This window comes from Bombus pyrosoma, linkage group LG12, assembly GCF_014825855.1.
Source record: "Bombus pyrosoma isolate SC7728 linkage group LG12, ASM1482585v1, whole genome shotgun sequence".
Classification (NCBI taxonomy): Eukaryota; Metazoa; Arthropoda; class Insecta; order Hymenoptera; family Apidae; genus Bombus; species Bombus pyrosoma.
Window position 1 is genome coordinate 5,135,845 of NC_057781.1, and position 21,723 is coordinate 5,157,567.

At 38.8% G+C, this 21,723-nt stretch overlaps 2 protein-coding genes across 2 annotated transcripts in view; one reads left to right on the plus strand and one right to left on the minus strand.

The window, feature by feature from the left end:
- The window catches only part of LOC122573403 (alkaline phosphatase-like), a 234,674-nt gene that overhangs the window by 103,577 nt on the left and 109,374 nt on the right, over positions 1–21,723 (plus strand). The gene's annotated exons all lie outside the window — the stretch shown is intronic.
- LOC122573404 (caspase-1-like) overlaps positions 19,199–21,723 on the minus strand; it is a 35,360-nt gene continuing 32,835 nt past the window's right edge. The window contains exon 5 of the mRNA XM_043739707.1: positions 19,199–20,457. Within this exon, the coding sequence (XP_043595642.1) occupies positions 20,186–20,457 (272 nt within the window). The 3' untranslated portion in view covers positions 19,199–20,185. The remainder of the gene's footprint in view (positions 20,458–21,723) is intronic.

A 21,723-nucleotide genomic window follows, 5' to 3' on the forward strand; every position in this document is an offset into this window, starting at 1 on the left:
TAGTTTCGCCTACGGACCAAATTTCTCAAATGTTTCCGACAAGATGTGAGAAAAGGGACACTCGTTTGACAGATTCTGATACTTTCACCGTGAAATCGTGCTTTTCACCTGTCAAAACGTTCTCAGTTCTCTGGATTTATCGATCAGGTGCGTTGCTCTGGAAGCTCTCGATTTATAAACAAAGCTCGAGACTTTTCAGACTATTTCTGGGTACATCATACATATTACGTTATTCGATTCATTTAGATTTCGAATTTCGTTTGTAGATTACATTTTATTGTATCGTGTGCAAATAAACGTGTCGATTATTGACTCGACCATGAAGAAGCTCGGTTCTATGAACGCGAACGAAAAATCATGCGTACGATCAAACGATGCATCGCTCTCGCTACTCCCATTGCTTCCTAAACTATATCAATTCCCAATCCGAGGCAATGTCAGTCATTTGCTACACCCATTCACCCGAATGCCAACTAATCGACAGGTTTTCGAGCTTCGCGCAATTCCAGAAATGTTCCGTGTCGACCATGTTTGAAGCATAACGAAGTCCCTCGAGCATTTCAGTTTCAAAATTTCCGATGCTACGAGCGAACTTGAAATCCGTGAATTTTATGCTTATTACACCGTTCGCGATCTTTTCCACGCGTCTGAGAATTTAATCACGCGGCTACACGGTTACACGTCGCACGTCTGTCGCGAAGAAACACGATGTCGGTTCGTTTCTGATCCATCGGGGAATCTCGAGATTGCGCTGAGGATGTCGATTCCATTGACGTTAGCGACACACGAGAGAGAAGGAGGAGGGGGGGGGGGTGGTTGGTTGCTTGCCGAGCGATTTAAGGGTGTACAAGTTGATGAGAAACTTCCTTTAGCAACCCTTACTCAACGATGTATGGCGTCCATTCCCCGAGGTATATTTAATCTTTCGTTTAATTTCGATAAAAGCCGCGCCACTGGCGAACCAGCCGACCAACGATATCGTGGCACGCGATGTTTGTTTGCTAATGTGCATCGAGCATTAATGAATCTCGACGAAACGAGGCGAGATGCACCTGGATCGAAGCAGATGGATTCCTCTCTCTCTCTCTCTCTTTCTCTTTTTCTCGCTCTTTACACTACCTTCTCAGGGATTAGGGACGATGCACTTTGCAACCGATATTGAGAAGACTGGTGGCCGGTTTCCTTCGAAGGAGCCGTTGAACGTGATCCAGATGAGGGTCGGTGTCTTACCTTGTGTCAATATTTCGTGAATTTTAAATTAATAACGCTGTAAGCTCCACGACATTAATACACGTGTTGATACTTCGATACTGATACTTCATATAATGTAATGTGTTAATAAAATGATAGGATACAGCATTTTGTGTCCAATTTTTTACAAAGTGAAAGAAGTTACACGGTACGAATATAAAAATCGTGTTGTAAGATAGTCGGCTATGAATTTAGTGCAGAGAGTTAAGCTCAATTGGCCAATGTTCAAACGTAATAAATATCGCCGTTATCCGAGTCACTTGTGCGCAACGTATGACACATGGTAAAGTTCATTAAAATGATATTGCGGATGGCACACGGTGCGTAATGTCGGACAATTGTGATTTGTACATTCAATTTTTCGAGACTCGTGTCTCGGCCGGTTCGTTGGTCTCGTTACTCGTCGCGCAACTTGCCCGCTGCATTCGATTTGATATTTTATGACTACGATACGCGTCGATTGAATTAAAATCTTGTTTCACGGAGAAAAGGATGCACGGCTGAATCGCGCCGCGGAATAGTCGATTTGGAATATCGTCGTCTGGTTTATCGACGAGCTCTCCAGCGTTCGAGGTTCGTGTCTCCGGGTACAAAGTGTGAACCTGCATAAACGAATCGAATTATTAAGAGAAAAATCTCTTATCGTGACGTTCGAAATAACCGATAATTTACCGTGATGGAATGGTCGAGTGCGAGGTACGAGATGGGCGAACGCTGAGAACAAAATGATAGCGTAAAAAAGAATAACAAATTGTTGAACTATTACACGCGATATCTATCTTTTTCGGATATAATATTTTCCATTTAGTTCGCGATGAAAGTTCTTTGTTCGCCATGTCATAAACCTGCCGCAAACCAGCGGATGCATGGAATTGCAACAAAACACGCGTTGTTCGCGGAAAAATTGAATGCTTTAACCATCGAACGTTCTCATCAATTCCATACGGTAAAGCGTTTTTTATTTAACCACGAGTTTCAAATTACAAAAGATTTGTACACCGTTCTCATTGGAATTTTCAAAATTCAAGTCACCAACGAACCGATAAGTTAACCGATATCATCGACTTAAAAAGGGGGGGAAAAAAGAACAAAGGTAGGAAAGAAACGATAAAACGGTGGAATTTATACGCTTACGATGAGCATTCGGTGTGAGTTGAAATCGATGTAGGTACGTCGTTGAGATAAGATCGACACGGAGGTATAGATAAAAGCGTCAAATAAAGCGTTCTATCGCTGATCGTCTGGTATTTAATTCGTAATCTCGGCGTTCAATTTTCTGTCTGTTCCTGATAAAAAAAAAAATTTTCCATGGATACAATTCTCTCTATACGGAATTTTTGTGGAATTTCTAACGATGCGACGAGTTCTTCATAATATCGTATATTCTTTAAATTTTAAAGGCCGAAAGGCTCGATTCTAGGGTCACGTTACATAAAGAATTGCTCTGAACGATTGAATAAACAACAACCATTGTTGAACTTTGAAATAAAAGCAACGGTAACGTGTTTTACGATTTTGTTTCGAAGAGAATGAAAATATTTTATTAGCGCATTTTACGGCCAGGGAAATTTGTATTTCGTCTTTTACGTTCAAATTACACGAGGAACGAGAGAACACGTGACCTGTCCCTTTTGTCGTTAAGACAGAACGCGACTAGTCATTTTGAAATTTGCAAAACGAAATTGATGAAAGAGAGCAAAGACGAAACGGCCAGCACGCGCTATGAAAGGAAAGAAATTACTCTAAGAAGAGTTACCGGAGAAGAGAAAAGAGATCCATTTATTTCGATATAATTATGTATTTCTTCATACTCTTACGTCAGTTAATATTCAATGTTTGAATTATAAATTGAAACGACTGAAATTTCTGAGTGACAAAATTATTTGAAAATGGATAAACTTCGAGGAACATTTATCAATCGATATGATAATTCCTAGAAATTCCAAAATATTTGAATAACGCGCTTCCAAAAGTTTGGTACACATTTTCCTTCTATATTTACTTTGGAAGAACTGGCTCGATAAAGGGTAATATATTTGTTTTGCGTTATGAACGTAACAAGGCGCCGGAGCATTTCGAAAGCGATTAAACACACGGGAAATATTTACGAGCAAACAAACGAAATAAATTCGCATGACGGCCGTCTGTAAACAGCACGTTAACGAAACATTTCCCCTGTACGTACACGAAAATTTACGTTCATCAGCGAGTTCTGATTTTCCATTTTTGGGACGAATCAAGATACACGTCCTTCCAGGCAATTAAAAAAAAACATACAAAATTACTGCTACATTTACCGCTTAATCGAATTAGGTTCGAGGTTAAAGTGAAATTTTAATTTTCGTTTTCGTTGAAACTTTAATTCAAAATAAGTCAAATTCAAGAATCGTATTCCTTTGTAAAGTATATAACAGAGAGGAAATTACGTTCGCAATTTTCTTAAGATCAAACAAACGTGGAATAAAAATTAGTCTGCCTTGAACTTTACTCGCCTAGTTAAAATGGAAGAGATCCTAGATAAAAGGAAGACGCCATCGAGACGAATCGGTCGATGGGGGCAAGTTGTCGCGACGCACGACGATGGATACTTCTGCAAGAACTTACGCATGTCTTTTTGTAGTAATCGGAACCGGGAAAAATATATCCAACGGAATTATCAAAGTCTATGTGCTGGCAAGGAGATTATCTCCGTGGGACGGAAAAATATTGACCGTGACGCGATAGTTCCGGAAAATCGTGGCTTTCCAACTGGTTGAAACTTTTTTATATTATAGATTCGTCGACTGACTGATCCGCGTCATCGCTATGTCCCGAAGGATATTCAGGGATCAAAACGGATTATATTCGAGAATAGAGGGTGGTAGAGCCACGTTTCGTACAGTCCGATGAAATTTGCACCGTCAAAGTATAGGTTGATGCGAGAGTGACGGTATCGGAAACCCGATTCAAATATTTTCTGCACTGAGTTCGTTGACAATACGCATCCTGGACTGAAGAATATCCTTTGAGGACGATGAGGATGAAATTCTAATTTAACGATCCTTACAATAGTTTTAACTTTCTTTAACATTATCAAGCGGGTAAATTTGTAAATCGTAAAGCTTTCCGTGTTTATAACAGAGATTCCAAAGCGTTTCAAAATTTCAGAATTTCGTTTCAAATTGTTTTCCTATACACAGTTTCCTTACATACAACTTGCCTTTGAGATTTAGTTACTCGTTGTTAAAATCTACTTGGCCTTGTTGGTTGTAAATGTTTTAATAAACCGATATATCAACCGGTATATCAGATATGGTTCGTATTTTTCATTATAGGATTTCCATATCCAAAAATCGTATAACGTTCATATCTTGGTGATTTCGTACGCGTTTCATACGCGTCTCTCGTGCATAAAGCGATTTGACTTTAAGTCAAGGCATAGAAAAGACATTGGTTTTATAGGCGTCGCATAAAAATTTATTAAGACGCATAAAATTCACGCGAGAAAAATCATTCTTGTAACGAATAATAATTGTATGTATGCGATATTCATCTCTTTCTCGTTTGCAGAATTTAGCGAAGGCTAATCGATCATCTTGGCATTGATAAAACCATTTCTATTAAAGATAATATTATATTAACAAACGTTGACATCGATATTTCCTTTGGCAAACATAAGATTTCCTGTACAAACTTTTACGAGCGATCGTTAATAGCATTTCAGATTTGGTGAACTGTGATTTATCCTCAGAGTGAAATAAAGACGGAAAAGGAGGCAGAAAGCGAAAGAGAAAGGAAACTCTTGGTCAGATCAGCTTCGATAAAACAACAAGATGTAGTTGAATTAAATTTTTTAGCGAAAAGTTTGAAAACTCGCGCTTAAGACAAGCCACGCAACTTCGGAGTTAAATATCTTGGTTAAAAAGTTTTTGCCCGCTTATCCTTCATCCCCGCCATTTCCGTAGAGATTAGGACAGATTAAAAAAATTCAATTACTTAATGGGGGAAGAAATTGGACCGCGAGAGTTAAGGAAACAGGTTGCTAACGCGTTCCATATTTCACCTTTTTAAAGGGTTCAAAGTGGAACGGGATATCAGGTCGAACGGTCATGCGAGAGATACAATCTTTTCCTACATCAGAAACAAATATCTCGTTCTTTCTGTCGGTCGCTCGATGTTTCACGATTCATCTTTTCTTTCTACTCTCGGTGGGGATGACTTTAAAGGATGATGCTGCTTGTAGGAAATCTTAAGCCAAGCTTTGTTTCTCCTTTTTGCTGCTTCCGTTTACCATAGCCTGCATAGTTTGCCGTCATTTTCACGGTAATGCATGGATTTAACGCGTCGAGTTTGTTCGCCTTCTGCCACAATTTTCTTTTTCATTCTTTTTCCTTTTCATTACCCGCTAGTCTCGAAGAATTGTACGTGAAAAATGATGCCTCGGTTAATTTTCGAGATTCTGATCGATATTATCTTGGTCCCTCAGTTTCTTGCGTCCATTCCTCTCTGTTTATCACGCAACAAATCTGCTGTTACTGGTTACAATTCGTTGGAATACGCTGGATTTACGAATATCGTCGAGAAATAAGCAGTTTCGTGAAACTTGATCGATGTTGCGATCTTTAATACGGAGGATGGAGGAAAAGTTACTTCGGGAAGCTTTGAAAAATTTGTCCCTTGTTTCACGGTAGCATGTTAACGCGGCTTGTCATGAACTTACAAACTAATGTAATAATAAATTAATAGTGGCCTAGGTACTTCGAAAATTAGAAATTTTCTTCGATATTCGCCACCGAGACATTACGTCGATCCCCAGTTGCTTATTTGCATACTTTGTATGAGAGAGTTTCACGAGGAATGCAAGTTTGTATGCAAAGTTTCGGGGACCGTGCAAAATTCATATCTACGTCATCGATTTCGCCGGTCTCGAGCTCCCGACCGTGTTCTCTTTTGCAGAAAGAATCGTCCGACTGGCTCAGCTTCTGAGATCAGTTTCTTAAAATGCGCCTTAAAGAAAGGCAAGCCATAGTTTCAAGAAGCTTCATCTGAATTTCCAAGTAACCGTCGACTTTTTCGTTGCTAATTTTATAGTCCTTCCCACGATAATCGGTTCGATAAATTTCTCTAAAAAGGCGAAAAAATATTGCCTAAGACAGTTCTTAACGATACCTTATATTTCCACATATAAATTATTGTCAAGGGATAAACGTGTCGCTTGTTCGCTCTAGACGATATTCGAATGCTATTCAAAGTAAACTTCCATGCAAATAAACGTAGCGGAAAGTTCGCCAGCACTTTCTGCCCGTCTTAGTTACAGTATTTACTTGTCTCAAGCTCGAGAAAAGACGCCTGTCTTCTTGTCGCGGATTGCAGAAATAGATTTTTGTAAGTCTTAAAATTATGTTACTTGTTCAAACCGTCTAGCGATTTGTCACGTAGATATATTACGCCGGTCTTACATAATTCATAGAAAAATACGTAACGTATCTGACTAATTTAAGCTCCAGCTACTGTTTCTATTATCTCTACAGTAGAATTCGAGAAGGATTCTACACTCCAAATTTACAGATCAAAGCGAAATATAATACACCAATCCTAGGTCGATTAATAAAGGCGGCTAATCACTCGATCGATGTGATTAGAATTACCATCGGACGAACGTATTTGCATCGGAATATAAAACAAACTCACAGGGAGTCATTGCCGATCTGGGATACGATGTCGTGACACGGAAAAAGGCTGCTTTCAAGCAAACCGATGTAAATGTACGTGACGTCTATATCCTGGTTTCCCCGTCCAATGCCATTTCTGTCGCAGCACTTTCCTCCTGCACCACCGTTCATCCGCGTGTTAGCCTCTCTCTCTCTCTTTCTCTCGCTCTCTATATGTGTGTATGTGTCTCTATGTCTCTGTCTGTCTGTCTTTCTCTCTCTCTCTCTCTCTCTTTTCCTCTCTAGGATGCGCGCTACCATACGTCTCCAAGTTCTGGAATAGTAAAAATACGATTTGTCAGGGCGACAGTACGGTAAACGTGCAATGAAATCTGAATTCGCTGCCCTCCGGTGACGGTGCACTGAAGATTTTGATAGCGGAATAAATTTCGTCTCTCGCATGTCGAGGGAACGATTTCCGCGTCCGTTCGGACCCCGTTTATCAGAATCAACTCTACGAGTAATTTCCCTCTGTTCTTATATTTCAATGGCGAGCATTGTTCAGTTTTACAAATTAGAAATTTCCTTACATACGTCGTTAAACCACAGACATTTTCCAAGCGTTCAATTTAAATTCCATTGGAAAATGTTCGTTTGTCAATCTTTAGAATTTTTTACTTCTCCAGTTTCGATGTGTCGCTGTCCATAAGTATCTAGAGTTTCGTCAATTTTCTTAATCGATCGATGGATATTCGTTCTTTCCATAGAACTACGTATAAATGACAACAATTTATCGGCTTAAAAGTTCCATTCCGACATTCTACTATGCGTACTTATTATAACAGAGATAAAGAAACAAATCCTGCTTAACGTTCGAATTAATTGACTTCCTGCCGCAGACAAACAATCTTCCGAATGTTTTCGAACGCGTCGTATATGATTCACCGACAGATTGACCGGGATATCGAAGTTAGAAATTCTTTGGACAGTAGACGGAGGAAACGTTTCACGTCAGTTTCAATATTGCCGCGGAAAGACAATATCCGGTAGGTGAAATTAGAAGAAGCGGAGAAAACGGCCTGTTAAAGGTCTCGAGGATGAAACGAATTTTATTATTTCCCGTCCGCGTAGCGCTTCTTAATTTCTTTCTTATACAACGCGTCTTGTTTCCGTCATGATCAAAAGTTCGCAATTCGTTGAAAAATAGAAAGGAACGTTTCTCATCTTCTTCATTCTCTTTTCTTTGCCTTGTTTCATCTCTTCTTCTAGCGATTTGTTCTTCGGTCATAAGTATTGTAAATCGGCATAATAACCGGTACAATTAGGGAAATGGAGACGTATCTGGTATCGAAAGCGGGCGGGATCGTATCGTTGTGGGAAAATTCGAAAATGCATGGTCACAGACTCGAACACGAAACCGGTTCCTCCCATACTCCCGACGAATCGCATTTAATTATAGCCCCGATTCGATTATACAGATGCGAATTTACCGTTCCTAATTTGCCATTATTCGCGACAATCCGCGGACGACGACGAATAGAGTGGCTACAACTCTAATTACATCTCTTTTGTCGCGTGAGTCTTCTCTGCTTGTATTCTCGTCAACCAATCCCGCTCGAAATTCACGGTTCAAAGCGGGCCCACCCTTATTTCTCACCCTTCTGCATTATTTTTTTTTTCTCTTTCCTCGCCACTGCGCGAGTATACTCGTCGAGCACGAGGTTTAATAGAATTTTACGAGTATACAAAGTTAAGTAGGGTGGAAGTGGAGTTTTATTGATCGGCTAGAAGCGAAGCCGTTCCGCGTATTCCTTCTTCGGCGTGCTCGCAATCGTGACCGATTCCATTATGCCTTATCGTGCAATTATTTCTGCAGGGAATTTCACCGACAGTTAGTGTTCCATGTAACTTCATACTTATTTCTATCCCGTACAGAATATTTTTTTATTACACAGAGTGCTCTGTGTAACGAGAAATATAACCGACTATAAAGTGATTCTACCTGTAAAATGGAATCGAAAGTGTAGAACGGGTTTTTTTTGTTAAGTAGAACTTTTTTTAAAAAAGAACAAAGCGTATATCGTAGGGAAACATAAGTTCATTATTTAGAGTTTCCAGTGTCTCGTTTTTCTCGACCTCGATAGAGCACGAAGAGCTATGCCAACATTAAAATGTTTTATCGATACTTCAACAAGGAATGCTCTTTTATCCTGAGAAACAAAGCATCATCTTTCACGAGGAGGATTGCTCATCCGTTCATCGCGTTAACGCTTTCAATTTGCTTTCAATTTATTTGCTCATCCCCTTATAAATCCGATTAATCGTTCAATTTGCAATCGAATGCTCAGTTATCTGACCTTAACTGTCGAAAGGAATGGAGAAAACAAGCAAGGGTGTGATACTCGAGGAATTAAAGTTCTGAATAAATAACCGGATTTCCTTCACTCTCCGACCCTCGTTCATCCTTCTCTCGGTTGGTCTTTCCGCAACGTTAAATATTTTCATATCTCCCCAGCCTTTCAAAGAACATCCTTATACAATGAACTCGCCTACTAAAATTTCTTGACCTGTTCACCGTCTATCGCTCGAATACTTTATTTCCCTGTGAAACGAATCGTCAAACGTTTTCCAGTAAAATACATCTGCCATGAGGGAACATTGTAACGATCGTTGCAGTAAATACGTTGTAAAAGCGGAGAAAATGAAATGCATCGCGATGCCAGGCTTCATTTCATTGAAAGCTTCTGTTGGATTAAGAATCTGTCGACGAATAAAATTTCCAACGTTCTTGAACGCGACGCACGGATTTCGAGTAGACGCTGGCGACGCGCATCGTGGCGGGCTATTTATCATCGATCCAGGGAAAATGGGTCCTCGCATCTTCGTCAAATCTTTATTTTATTATTCACGCGATCCTCATTGGCGATATTGCAGGGACACTTTTCCGCTCGATATCAATATTAGACCATCTGGCATTCCATTAAAATTCGCATCACCAAGAGCACTCACACCGTGAATCTATTCCATATTTTCGCGTTATCGATAGACCATGATTTCCGAGTGGTCGACCGGAGCCAACTTCCACGCTATAAGACGTTGAAACTGTTCCGTGTACCTACGCCAAAACACTTCTGCCAGATTGCAAAGCTTGTTCCTGATAAGTTATATCGACAATACGTCGCGACGGCTGATTACCGACAGCGTAGTCGGCGTTAGGCGATAATGAAAATTCAATTGCATATGTAAAATAACGCGACGTAAACACGGTACGAGCTTTACGATTGAAATTTTATGAAATACAAGTGCAACGGGGAAATGAAATTAGCAACATTTAATATTTACTGCGTCATTCGTATTCGCATGACAATCTTCATTGAAATTATATTCGATATTAATGGATATTTTTGGTCAGCGCAGGGCTGACTCGGCAAATAAAAGATATTATTCTCGATAAACAACGTGCGATCGAAGTGAAACAATTCTGTGATGCTTAGTTAACGACTCGACCATTTACATACTAGTGCCGTTTGTTATTTCCGTCTGAAACTTTTACATCGTCGAATTAAGTATATTGCTTGGTTTCGAAATTACTCGTACGTTCTCCATTACTTTTATTTTTATTTTCTATTAGTCGTTTGCTCGCTTTTAAGAGGCAGCGGGCAGAATCGATGCATTCGTGGGATTTCTCCAACGGAGTTATTATTTCGGCTATTCTCCAAGTGAATTTAAATTAGATGGAAGAAGTTGAGGAAGTATATAAAGTAGAAGTTTCGGAAAGATGAGTAAAAAAAAAAAAAAAAACACAGATTTTTAAATAAGTATAGTCACGGAAGAGTAAGTACAACAAAGTTTTAAAGCTCAAAGTAATATGCTACTCTTCCCTTAAAAGTTCCTTCAGACTTCACGCGTTACAGTGGTTAACAGTAATAATCTGTAAAGTTTATGCGTAATAAAACTAAAAATTACCTCGCTATTAAATATAAAAACGATATTAATAGAAAGCTACGTATTGGAAACGATCGATGCGTTGTTTTAAAAATTACTGTTCCAATTTAACGCAGATTGCCGTCGAAAGAACGATGTCGCGTCTGACGCAAGAATTGTTCGTCTTCTCTCAACTGATTTTGTTCTTACGATTTATACGCCCGATCATCCTCTTTATAATATGGCTGGTATCGAGTTCATAAATAGTTTACGAGCTGCTCGTAAGTTTTTTTTTTTTTACTGTATCGCTTGTTGCTTCTTTTACAATTTAGCGTAATTGTATGAAAGCTGCATAACCGTACGAACGCTTATGCTTTAAAAATCGATTTATCGGCATGTTTGGGAATTCGTGGTTATTCGCCGCTATTATAATATATTAATTATCGATGCTTTCATCCTGTCTCGTAGTTGTGCATCTTTTACGACCATTGCTACTGAATAAACATGTCCATAAAATATCGTATTATAATTTTCTTTAACGCATACCTATTCACTAACTAGACCTGGGCCATGTTAACGAAAGAACTGTTTTTCCTGCGATTAAAGAAATAAATCTGTTTCATTTTTCCTGTCGTAGTTGTTAATCCTTCTTGTTAACGTACACGTTTAAACAACTATTTTGAGATACTTCTTTAAACTCCTATTTCCTTCATCGACATCACTCTTCTTTCCAACGTCCTTCTGCAACATTTTCTTTTCACCATCGCCATAAAGCACCTTTGAAACTGCTTTTAAACGGCATGTTTTTATACCGTCGCTCGTCCAAGAACACGTTGGCATAACTCGGTTGTTCCATTCGCAGAACGAAAGCTCTCGGTATACCGTGTGTCTGCTACTGAAGCACAACCGTGTGATCTTCTTGTCCGGGTAATTCGGTGAACGAAAGCTCGACTCTGTACAGGCACGAGAAGCTTTCTCTGTGGATCCAATCGAAACGCGTTCGAGTCAACATAACGCCAGTTACAGTAAAAGGATTCGTGATATATCTACTACCTTTTCAGACTTCTGCACAGCTACCAAGTTTGTGTGTGCTTATTGCGCCTTCTGCAGATAAATTACTATCGAAAAAACATGTTTCCACGTATGAACCAACGCATAGAATTTCGAGCGATATTTTTGTTGATAAATCGCCAAGGGAGATGATAGTTTTATGGATCGTTGTACGCTGTATTGTACACAATACGCGTAGTTACGTTTGGTCGACGAAGACAGATTAAGTTCCACGAGTTTCTAGCAGCAAGAACCAGTGATATAAACCTGCGAACATGATTTAACTTAGTTCTGAGGTAGGTTAATATAATACGAGAAAGTTAATAATATGTCGTCAAAGTTGTTCTAAGATACAACTGATCTCTCTTCTGCGTTGCGTATATTTTACTTCCGATCAAAGTTCGTTTAAGTATGAATCGTTTATGAAAATATTCAAAATCAACTTAGTTCGAATAGATTTGTTTTCGTGAACAACTTAACGAATTTTCTCTACCAGACACGTTTGTTTTGCATCTTCGCAATGATCACAGAGAAAACAAAAGTCGACGTGCAAACGCGAAACGATAAGATCTAAACCACGTACAATATCTGTATCTCATTGTTGGCATAGTTAAATTACTGGAGAACTTTTACCTTATCTGTTCTTACAGTTCCATTACGGGACGAACGGCGTGCTCTTTTAAATTTATGTTACTTGTGATTTCATTGTTGCGGACAAAATAATTCTCCCACATAAAGTACAATCTAGCAGCTAGCTGTTTTCGTTCCGTCGCGTCGCTTCGTCAGCATACATTATCCATGAGTGACCCCAGCGAAAATGAAACAATACGTGGCAAAAGCCGATGTGCGCGGTTCTCATTTGACGGTCGAATATAAATAATGCCCTTGTAACATATGCGCAAGTCGAATCGTCTGTTTCTCGACCAGAGAAGCCAGGCATAGAAAAAAAAATAAGAAGAAAAAGGGAAAGAAACGAAAGGAAGAAAACAAGTGGGGAAACGGAGGAGAGGCAGGTCGCGGATATTTTTCAAACGGGCATCATCTGCCACTTTGCGGCTCGTATCTTTTTCATACGTTCATTTGTAAACATATATGTACGTACATATATCCATAATGACGAACAGCGCGTACAATCTGTAGACATACATATGCAAATAGAGATTGTTCATCCGGGTGCCCGCGCGGCCGTACGCGCTCGTACGCCCCATCCATATGGAAAAACATTGCAAGTTTAGATTGATGAGTATCTCGTTCGTTTGTCAGTCGAGTATCGAAGCTCGCATAGATTGCGTTACAAATAGATATAGTTCAAGAGGGAAGAAAGGAAAGTTGTAACATATAAGTTATAAAATCTCGCTAACGGGGATGATCTAGCGTGCGTGATGCAGCGTGAGAGATCTCTGGCCTTGAATGGATTTTTAGAAATATCTAAATATCGTGAGCGTTGGGAAAGCAGGATCAACGATACGAAACAAATCTGACGTTTGGTTAATTTGCGGTGTATGGCGTATGCACGAACTCCGTTTGGTAGGTGAGTCGAAATAAAGGACAACTCGAACGTTATAGATCAGGAACAGATTTGTATCGTTGAGGAAACTAAATGGAACTAAGTGGCTGCGTTTGACAATCCTACGATCGTTGTTAACAGGCAAAAGTGCTTTCGACTGTTGATTTAGTTGACAAACTTTATGCGATGTTGCTCGATATGAAGGTAGGATAGAGGAGAAGTGAAAGCGCATTGAAGTTTCTGGCAAAGTTTAACTTATAGCAGAGTCGCGAAGTTCGTAGAGTTGATTGGATAGCATGTAGCTACGTTAAGACGAATTACATGGCAATCTTGTTATATTAAAATTCCAGAAATTACGTTTCGCTTAGAAACGAGTTATTTTGGTAGTATTGCAAACAACGCTATATAGACCGACATTTTTCATAGAAAGTTCTATAGGATTGGTTGGAATTCGAATATTTTCCGTGAAAGCCGCTTCCATCATATACCATATAACCATGTTTTTTCTTTTTTTCGAGAAAAATAGAAGTTTGCTTGATACCAGTGTAAAAGGCGTACGAATTAAAAATCGTAATGCAATCTACTGGAAACACCAACTGGCACGAGTTCTCTCTTTTCCTTTTCGAAGCTATGGCAGTTATGCCGCGAACAAAGATCGACGAAATTTTATTTCAAAACCCCGTGTTGTTTGTACTGTTCTTCATACTCATTCGGCATTTTGACAACTCGATCAAACTTTATGTTTACAGTTAATGTATATATTGATATTCGTATTTAATGACCAAGTTCTTGTAAATTGTTGGAATTCGAATCGCCGTATTTATTTCGTTCACTTTCCCAGGGAAATTCCTGACTCCGAAACTTGGTTGATTGCGTAAAACATCGTGTAACGTGTAACTGCAAACAATACTTTACCATTTCGTGGCCGAAAACCGGGAAAAACCAGTTCTCGTTTGTAAGTTACATTTCGATATCGTTAACGTCGTCAAATTTCCATTATTGCCTGATTAATTCACGCTCTGAGCGAAAACATCGGTTCACTTATACTGAGCAAACATGTTCGCTGTATATTCACAGAACACTTTAAACTGCGTTTAGGAAAGTAACTAACAAGTATAGTTGCTTAATCGTTTCTACGATGATAGAATAAATATTCATAGCAGAGAGACAGTGACTGGATATATTCGTACAATTGTCTTCAAATCACAACATAGGAACAGTTTCCGATACTGGTGCTTTTGGATATCATAATGGAAATTATATTGCTTGTTTTCCAAGCAATCAATCAAAACTGTCTTCCCTTTACCTTGTTAGGTGCGTTGCATATAGCCTATAAGAACTACTGTTCTTCATCAATCAAGCTTGTATTTGTCCCAATTAATCATACTAAAATACAACAACTTAATCCTCAATTTATTAACGGTAATAATCCCAAAGCTGAAATTCTGTCGCACTAATTACCATCGAACGCAAATCATAGCAACTCCAACTACGTTATCACTCTTTGTACGAGGTATGCCAAATTTTGTACATTTTATGGGAAACTGTACTACCACCGCTAATTCTTTGAGTATAACAACTCATACGAGATATCGTAAAGCTCCGCTTGGATATTTTTAGAATCGCTAACCGATAATTTCAGTGCAGATCGGCCGATGAACGATGCGGTTATCGTAACTGGTAGTCCTCAAACACACGGTTTCTCTAAGTACCTCTTACCTAGATCTACGTCCAATCGAGCATTGATCGATGAAGGGACAGAAGCACTTGCATCCTTTGACGAAGCGAATCAGTGATCCGCTTAGTCTCAAGTAGTTCATCTTCAAGAACATACTTGCTCGACGGCTACAGGGACCGAATGGTTCGACTTGTTGCCAGTTCACCAGATGAATTATTGAATTGAAAATTTTGCTGACCGGTGATCAAAGGTTTTTCACTCGTATTCGATAGAAAGGATCGATAGTATGCGAGCTAGAAAATCCTCGATTGTTTACCGACGCGCGTTTCGTTTTCTTTAGGATGAAACATTTTATCATCACGACAGGATCGGTGTATTGTTGTTGGTGCGAGTGGTACACCGTATAGCAAACGACATAGCTTAATTCCATTGAAAAGTATATCCATGTTCACCACACCGTATAGAATATTGAAAAGTTAGATATGTGAAAAGAGAGAGAGAGAGAGAGAGAGAACACAATGGATGGACGAAATTACGATGTCGATGTTAATCCAGGTTCCTTAATACGTTCGTAGTAGATAGCCTGCCTCGGCGAGAATAATGTGGAGAGTTACCGGGATAATACATATTCATATATTAGAATAACAAAGTAAGACAAACGAATATTACGCGACAGAGCTCGTGTAAATACTCGTGTGAAATAACAAAAATCGTGTGAAAAACAAAACTGCATCGTGATGTATTGCTGAAAGTAACGTGACAGGCTAACCCCAAACGAAATGAGCTATTTTACAAAAAATAAGTGGCCAAATTTAAACGATATCTTCTTCTGAAATAATAACTTTCCGTCGGTTTAAGAGCTACAGAAATTATTGCTTCTAAATTTAGCTGAATTTAAGCGATTAATTTTTCAAAATTGCGGGTCGTAGCCGGAGTCACAATTTTCAAAGCATACGCTTCCACTGTATGAAAGGAGAAAAAAAATTCCCAACATCGGCGAATGAAATTTTGCTAGAACAACGTCGATGTCGCCTTGATACGCTTTGTCTATTGTGTTCCATTGCTACTCTGAAGCAACAAGCCGAGAATTGTAACCCGCATAACGAAACCCTTTAACCCAGCCTCAAACGAGCCGTAGATCTATCGTGCTCCGTTTGCCTGCAGGATCCACTTAGCACAGTGGAAGACGGGGGTGAAGTGAATGAAATCGAATTGTCATTGCACGGTCAAACAGACGTCTGCATCTATCCTGCATGAAGGACTTCGTTTCCCTTTGATAGGAAAGTAGTTCAAGAACCGTACAGATCAAACTTTCAGCGACCAAGGATTTCTGAATCTCCTGAACTAGTTCGTGAGCGGCAGGCAAATACGTATGATTCACTAAAAAATGGTCTATTAAATTTATATATATATAAAAGCAAATCAACTTACTACGGTATCTCGTTTTCTATAATTAATAAGAAAATTATATAACTAACTAATTCTTTATCTGTTAGCGAAATACGATATTTCATGGATGTGTTCCATGGATACAAAGCAAATGTATTAAATAGGATTAAGTTGATCTTTATTGTTGAGAATTTTGGATCTTTGAAGCCGAAATAATGTTATGGGAACACAAAATTTACACTTTTAATTAATATTTAAATAGTTATACGTTTATTTAATGGATGATCTCTATTATATTTATCGATACATATCTGCACGCGTCTCAGCACTTTCTTCTGTACCCGACTGTTAACCGACGACTCTTCCAGATGCTTCTAAGGACTGAACAGTTTACATCCATCTGTTTTTGAGACGCCGTGCACACACATACTCCCACACACTGATACTCGCATACAAGTATTCCTACTGCGCGTTTAACCTAGTCCAGCACAGAAAATTACACATATCTCAATATTTATTTTATTAATTTACACGTAACGTTTGCGGAAATAGTAAAGCCAGTTTTATTTGTGTTACGAAACTAATGCTTGATACATATATCATTAGTTCAATTTCGATTTATTGAAATTTACGTATATAATAACCGGATATATATAGCCAACGATCGGAATCGAAAGTGGCCATATGTTCGCAGAGATGATTTTCCAGAAATTGGATCAAATTATCCCACTCGTATTCTCTCTCTCTCTCCCTCTCTATGACGTTTTACCGTACGAGGGAGGCAGAATATGTAAGAGTGTAATAAGAAACTGTTGAATTAGGTCATCTCTCTCTCTTTTTTCTATCTCACTCCTAATCATATATTAGATCAGATAATCAAATATATTTATGGCTGGTATTACTTTGATCGTACGAATCTCAATGATCCGACAAAGACCATCTCGTACCTATAATACGAAATAAAGATATTATATTTCTTTTATTCTGATATCGGGTAGAATTAAATCGATACGGATTGTAGATGACGCCGAGACCTGTCGCAAGTTGCAGGAATTGGTGTGGATAACTCCTGGCCATATATCCGGATACTATATCATTTATGAAGATTCTCGGTCGATCAGTGTATGACTCGAAGTCACGTCGAAATTTTATTTCTATCAATGCTTTTGGATTTATCTACGTGATTTTTCTCTATTTTCCGAGAAAATATTCCTTTATCGTAGCTATCAGTTTACTTTGATCCAATAACATCTTGCGTTCCGTAGTCTCCTGATGTTTTGCCACGACTGATTGTACAGGGTCTAGTCCAACATGTCTCTTATATTCCTCTGGTCGTTTGTTTCTTCCATTTCTTCCAGCTTCCTCGATATATGTGCTTTATATGTGTTTCTCGCCGATGGTTTGGAAAGTATATAACCATACCATGCTCCAGCGGGAGGGTATATATTTATGGGGGTGTTTTAACGGTGCGTGAACTGCAATTTGGTAGACAAGGTGCAAAAAAAGAACAGACCTCGTAAATGTGTAACTCGATTCGAAGAATGTTCGTATGTTTTAAAAGATTGCGAGAGCAAACGAAAAAAGAGAAAAAGAAAAGGAAGAATGAAAACAAACACGAGTGGGACATAGGCGATAAGAATTTTTCAAATGTTTTTACTCTGTCATTTCGTCTAATTAAAGATTCTCGATTTTATATGCTATAACAGTTTGCTATCTGGTTGTTAATAATGTAATAATCGATACTCTATGCCCTTATGCAAATTCCGTCAAAGTTGTGATATAATAATTACGTTGGTAATTACAGCACTAATTACAGTGTTGGCTTAACGACTACGATAGAAATAAGATATATAGGAAACAAGTGGCGTTAATTGTAATTTAATCTGATAACATATTAATATAGGGCTCTACATGGAAATTATATCCAAATCGTGCAATTTAAGAAAATTGAACTGCCACCATCTGATTTACTGTAATCAGTGCAGCAATCGATATTTACTTGATAACGGATGATATGGTTGTCGATTGGTACAGTACGTGTAATATCTCACTTTACTTTGAACATGCGCTGACATCGATATTAATATAATAATATATAGTAGTACTGCGCCGATATCGGGAATATTGATTCCAGCACGAAATGTTTCTCCACGATTTATTAACGACTTAGTATAACTGTTTATTATACTTCATAGGCTATGATAGTTTTTTTTTTCTTTTCGAGGTTCAATGAAACAAATTTCTTATATTTCCAAAAAGATTCTACGATGCGTAACATTTATATTATTTTTACGCTACATTTATCTCAAAATTGCGTTTTTAAAACTTTAATTAACTCAAGTAATGTTTGTCTGAAAATATCCTCGGCGTAATTCATATAGCAAAAGCCACGGACAGACGGTAGATCTTGTCACGCTGTTTGCAAAACACGTCTGACAATAAACTGCTGTTTCCGCCTGCTTTCTTACGTCTTCGTCTCTTCCATGTTTCTCCACTGTTCATACGATCCAATTATACTTTTTTCCCCGAGTATCTTCTAACGTATGCTCGGATTAATATTACAAAACTTTTCAGTAGTTCCATTAAATCTGTTTAAAGTCGTTGGCCGACGTTCCCTCCATTACGAGACGAATGGAAACTTTCTTTTTAATACAAGGCAATGATATGATAATGTAATTACATTTCAAAAAGTGTAGCTTTCAATTACATCGATACAGATCTGGAAAGTCCTTAGAATTCAGTGAAATAAAACTTCACTCTCGTCAATTCTGTTATATCATTGTGACAGAGGTAATTTATTATCAATTACAAAAACATACATATTTTAATTATATATGATCATTATTTGTACTTTTACATAATTTATCGAAAGCAGCAACTAACCGTAACATATTAAACGGATTGCGTACAAATTTTAATTACGTTTACAAATCATAATGTATCGGTATTCTTCGTAATTCATATGTAGATTATGCTCGGCTGAACGATGATGGCAAGAAATTAATAGAAAGATAAAGACGTTAAATTTTGGAATGCACGTGTCCCGGAAATGTTTGCCTACGCTTCCTCGCGCTCATAAAGGAATTTAATTTTTATCGCCAACATCCTCGTAGAGGTGTTCATCTTTATATAGCGCAAATGGTTGTTTACGGCAAAACGCACGTCGGCATAAAACACCGAAGAACGAGTACACGCGGTAAAATAATCAAAATATATCGCCACGCATCCGCTCGCGACGTAAAACGCGCTTGTTTAAACGCCGACCGTAAAGTGACTTTTAATTTGTTTAAAAACGGAACGAATTTCTACGGTTCGTATCTCAGAAAGCGAGTTATTTACCGCATTCATTAAACTCCGTGAACAGCTGCAAATGAAGTAATGCGCGCACTTCGTTATCCGCCCCTTATATATCGGTCTAAGGACCGAGGTCTTCTTTAAACTTGTACAACGAAAATCTACGGCCGGCGCTAATTAAAATTATACCCTCGATATTCCCTCGCGAGATTGAATTTACATTTTCACGCGGTTCGTTGATCAATCACGCCAACTTTTCGCCACGATCTTTTCATAAAAATTCGACGTACTAAGGAAATAGCTACGGAAAGTTTAATCCGCTTAACGTCCAGCAACCGAGAATCGAGATAAAATATCTACAAAATACTATACACACGGTTTTCTACATACGTGTGCGTGCATAAACATATAAATCTGTGGATTTACGCCTCGCTTCAACTGAATCGCTCAATAGCCGAATTGCTATTTTCCGTTTTTATTTTTCGCGTGGTATTCGAGTGGTACATCGCCGAAGAACAGCAACCGCGTCAACATGGAAACGAGGGATGGTACCTGCTTCTTCTGGTGGAACGATTTCTTCTCCGGTTTGTACGATTGATACTCGATCGAAACATGTCGGACTACGGCAGTCATCATCCTTAATAGATCATGGGTTTTCCAGTTCTTGTTCAGCTCTTGACAAAGAGCCTGTATGAACCAGGAACCATTTTCCGGATTTCGCCACGAGAAAAAACCTGAAATTCATAGAAGAACAGTTTTCTGATGAGAAACTCGCTCTAACTCGTTTCCCTCCTCTCTCTCTCTCTCTCTCTCTCTCTCTTTCTGTATATATATTGTACATATGTGCATGTTATAGGCAGATGCAAGTAGGAGCGATCGCTTTGCGCGTTTCCAGCAAAATCATAGAGTTTGTCATAAATGAAACGTTCCCACCAGAGCTATCTCTCCGTAAAGAGACGCTGTGGGTTGGAGAAGTGACTTGCAAGAAATAGCGTTTCAATTCGAGTATACTATCAGGTTTGCTCGAGCAGAGCATTTATGCGGAATGTAGGATTCGGTGTCGTTGTTGTATATCTTCGCGAATTGACTGTAGTCTTTCGAATTACCTCTGCTAAACCGACCAACCATTAAGGCCGATCTTTAGCCACCGGTTACGCGGACGTGGTTTATGAAACCAACTAATGACCTCATCAAGGACCGTCCATCACCTAAGAATACGGCATCTTTATAGACGCAATCAGGCAACAAAAATAAGAGAGAGGACCAAGTAACCGGCTGCTGCACCTACAAACTCGTTTAGAACTGTTTAATCCAGGAGTTTCGTTCATGGGTTTTTCGATTTCTTGCGCGTTCACGACTTGCTAAGAAGATAGTGGTAGCATCGCAACGACAGCGAATTATCGTTAGTAGTAGAAAGGAATATATGGAGTGTCGCAAATGTATGCAGCTATTTAAATGGTCGAATACGAGGCTGATAATATATGAGAGTGATATAGCATCGTACAACGTAGAGCATTTAAACGGCTAAAGATAATGATGTTTCATCTCATATCATATATAATGTTATTTGCATTGTCCAAGTTTATGTTTATAAAATCTTTATAAAAATTCACGAACAAGTAACGTGAGAAACCAGTTTCTTCCAACTAACCCGGTGGATAGCATCCTTTTTCGTATACAGGCTCTAGCAAACGATCTCTTAGAAGAAATATTTTACCAAAAAATTTGGAGAAAAAAGATTTCCATCGCAATGCCTCCGTCCTATTAAATTCTTCCATTGCGTTCACTTGGAACGTACACGGAAGCTATTACGGCGGCAGCGTCAATTATGATGAACGAAGACTGAAAACGTTAGAGGCACGCGAAAGTTTCATCTTGCAGCTTATGATGGATCGAGCGTTAGATGAAAATATATTTTCCGCGGGGGCTCGAGTCGCAGCAGCAGGAAAATAATTGCGGTCTAACAATAGGCGGAAGCGGCAGAGACAAAGGGAAGGAAG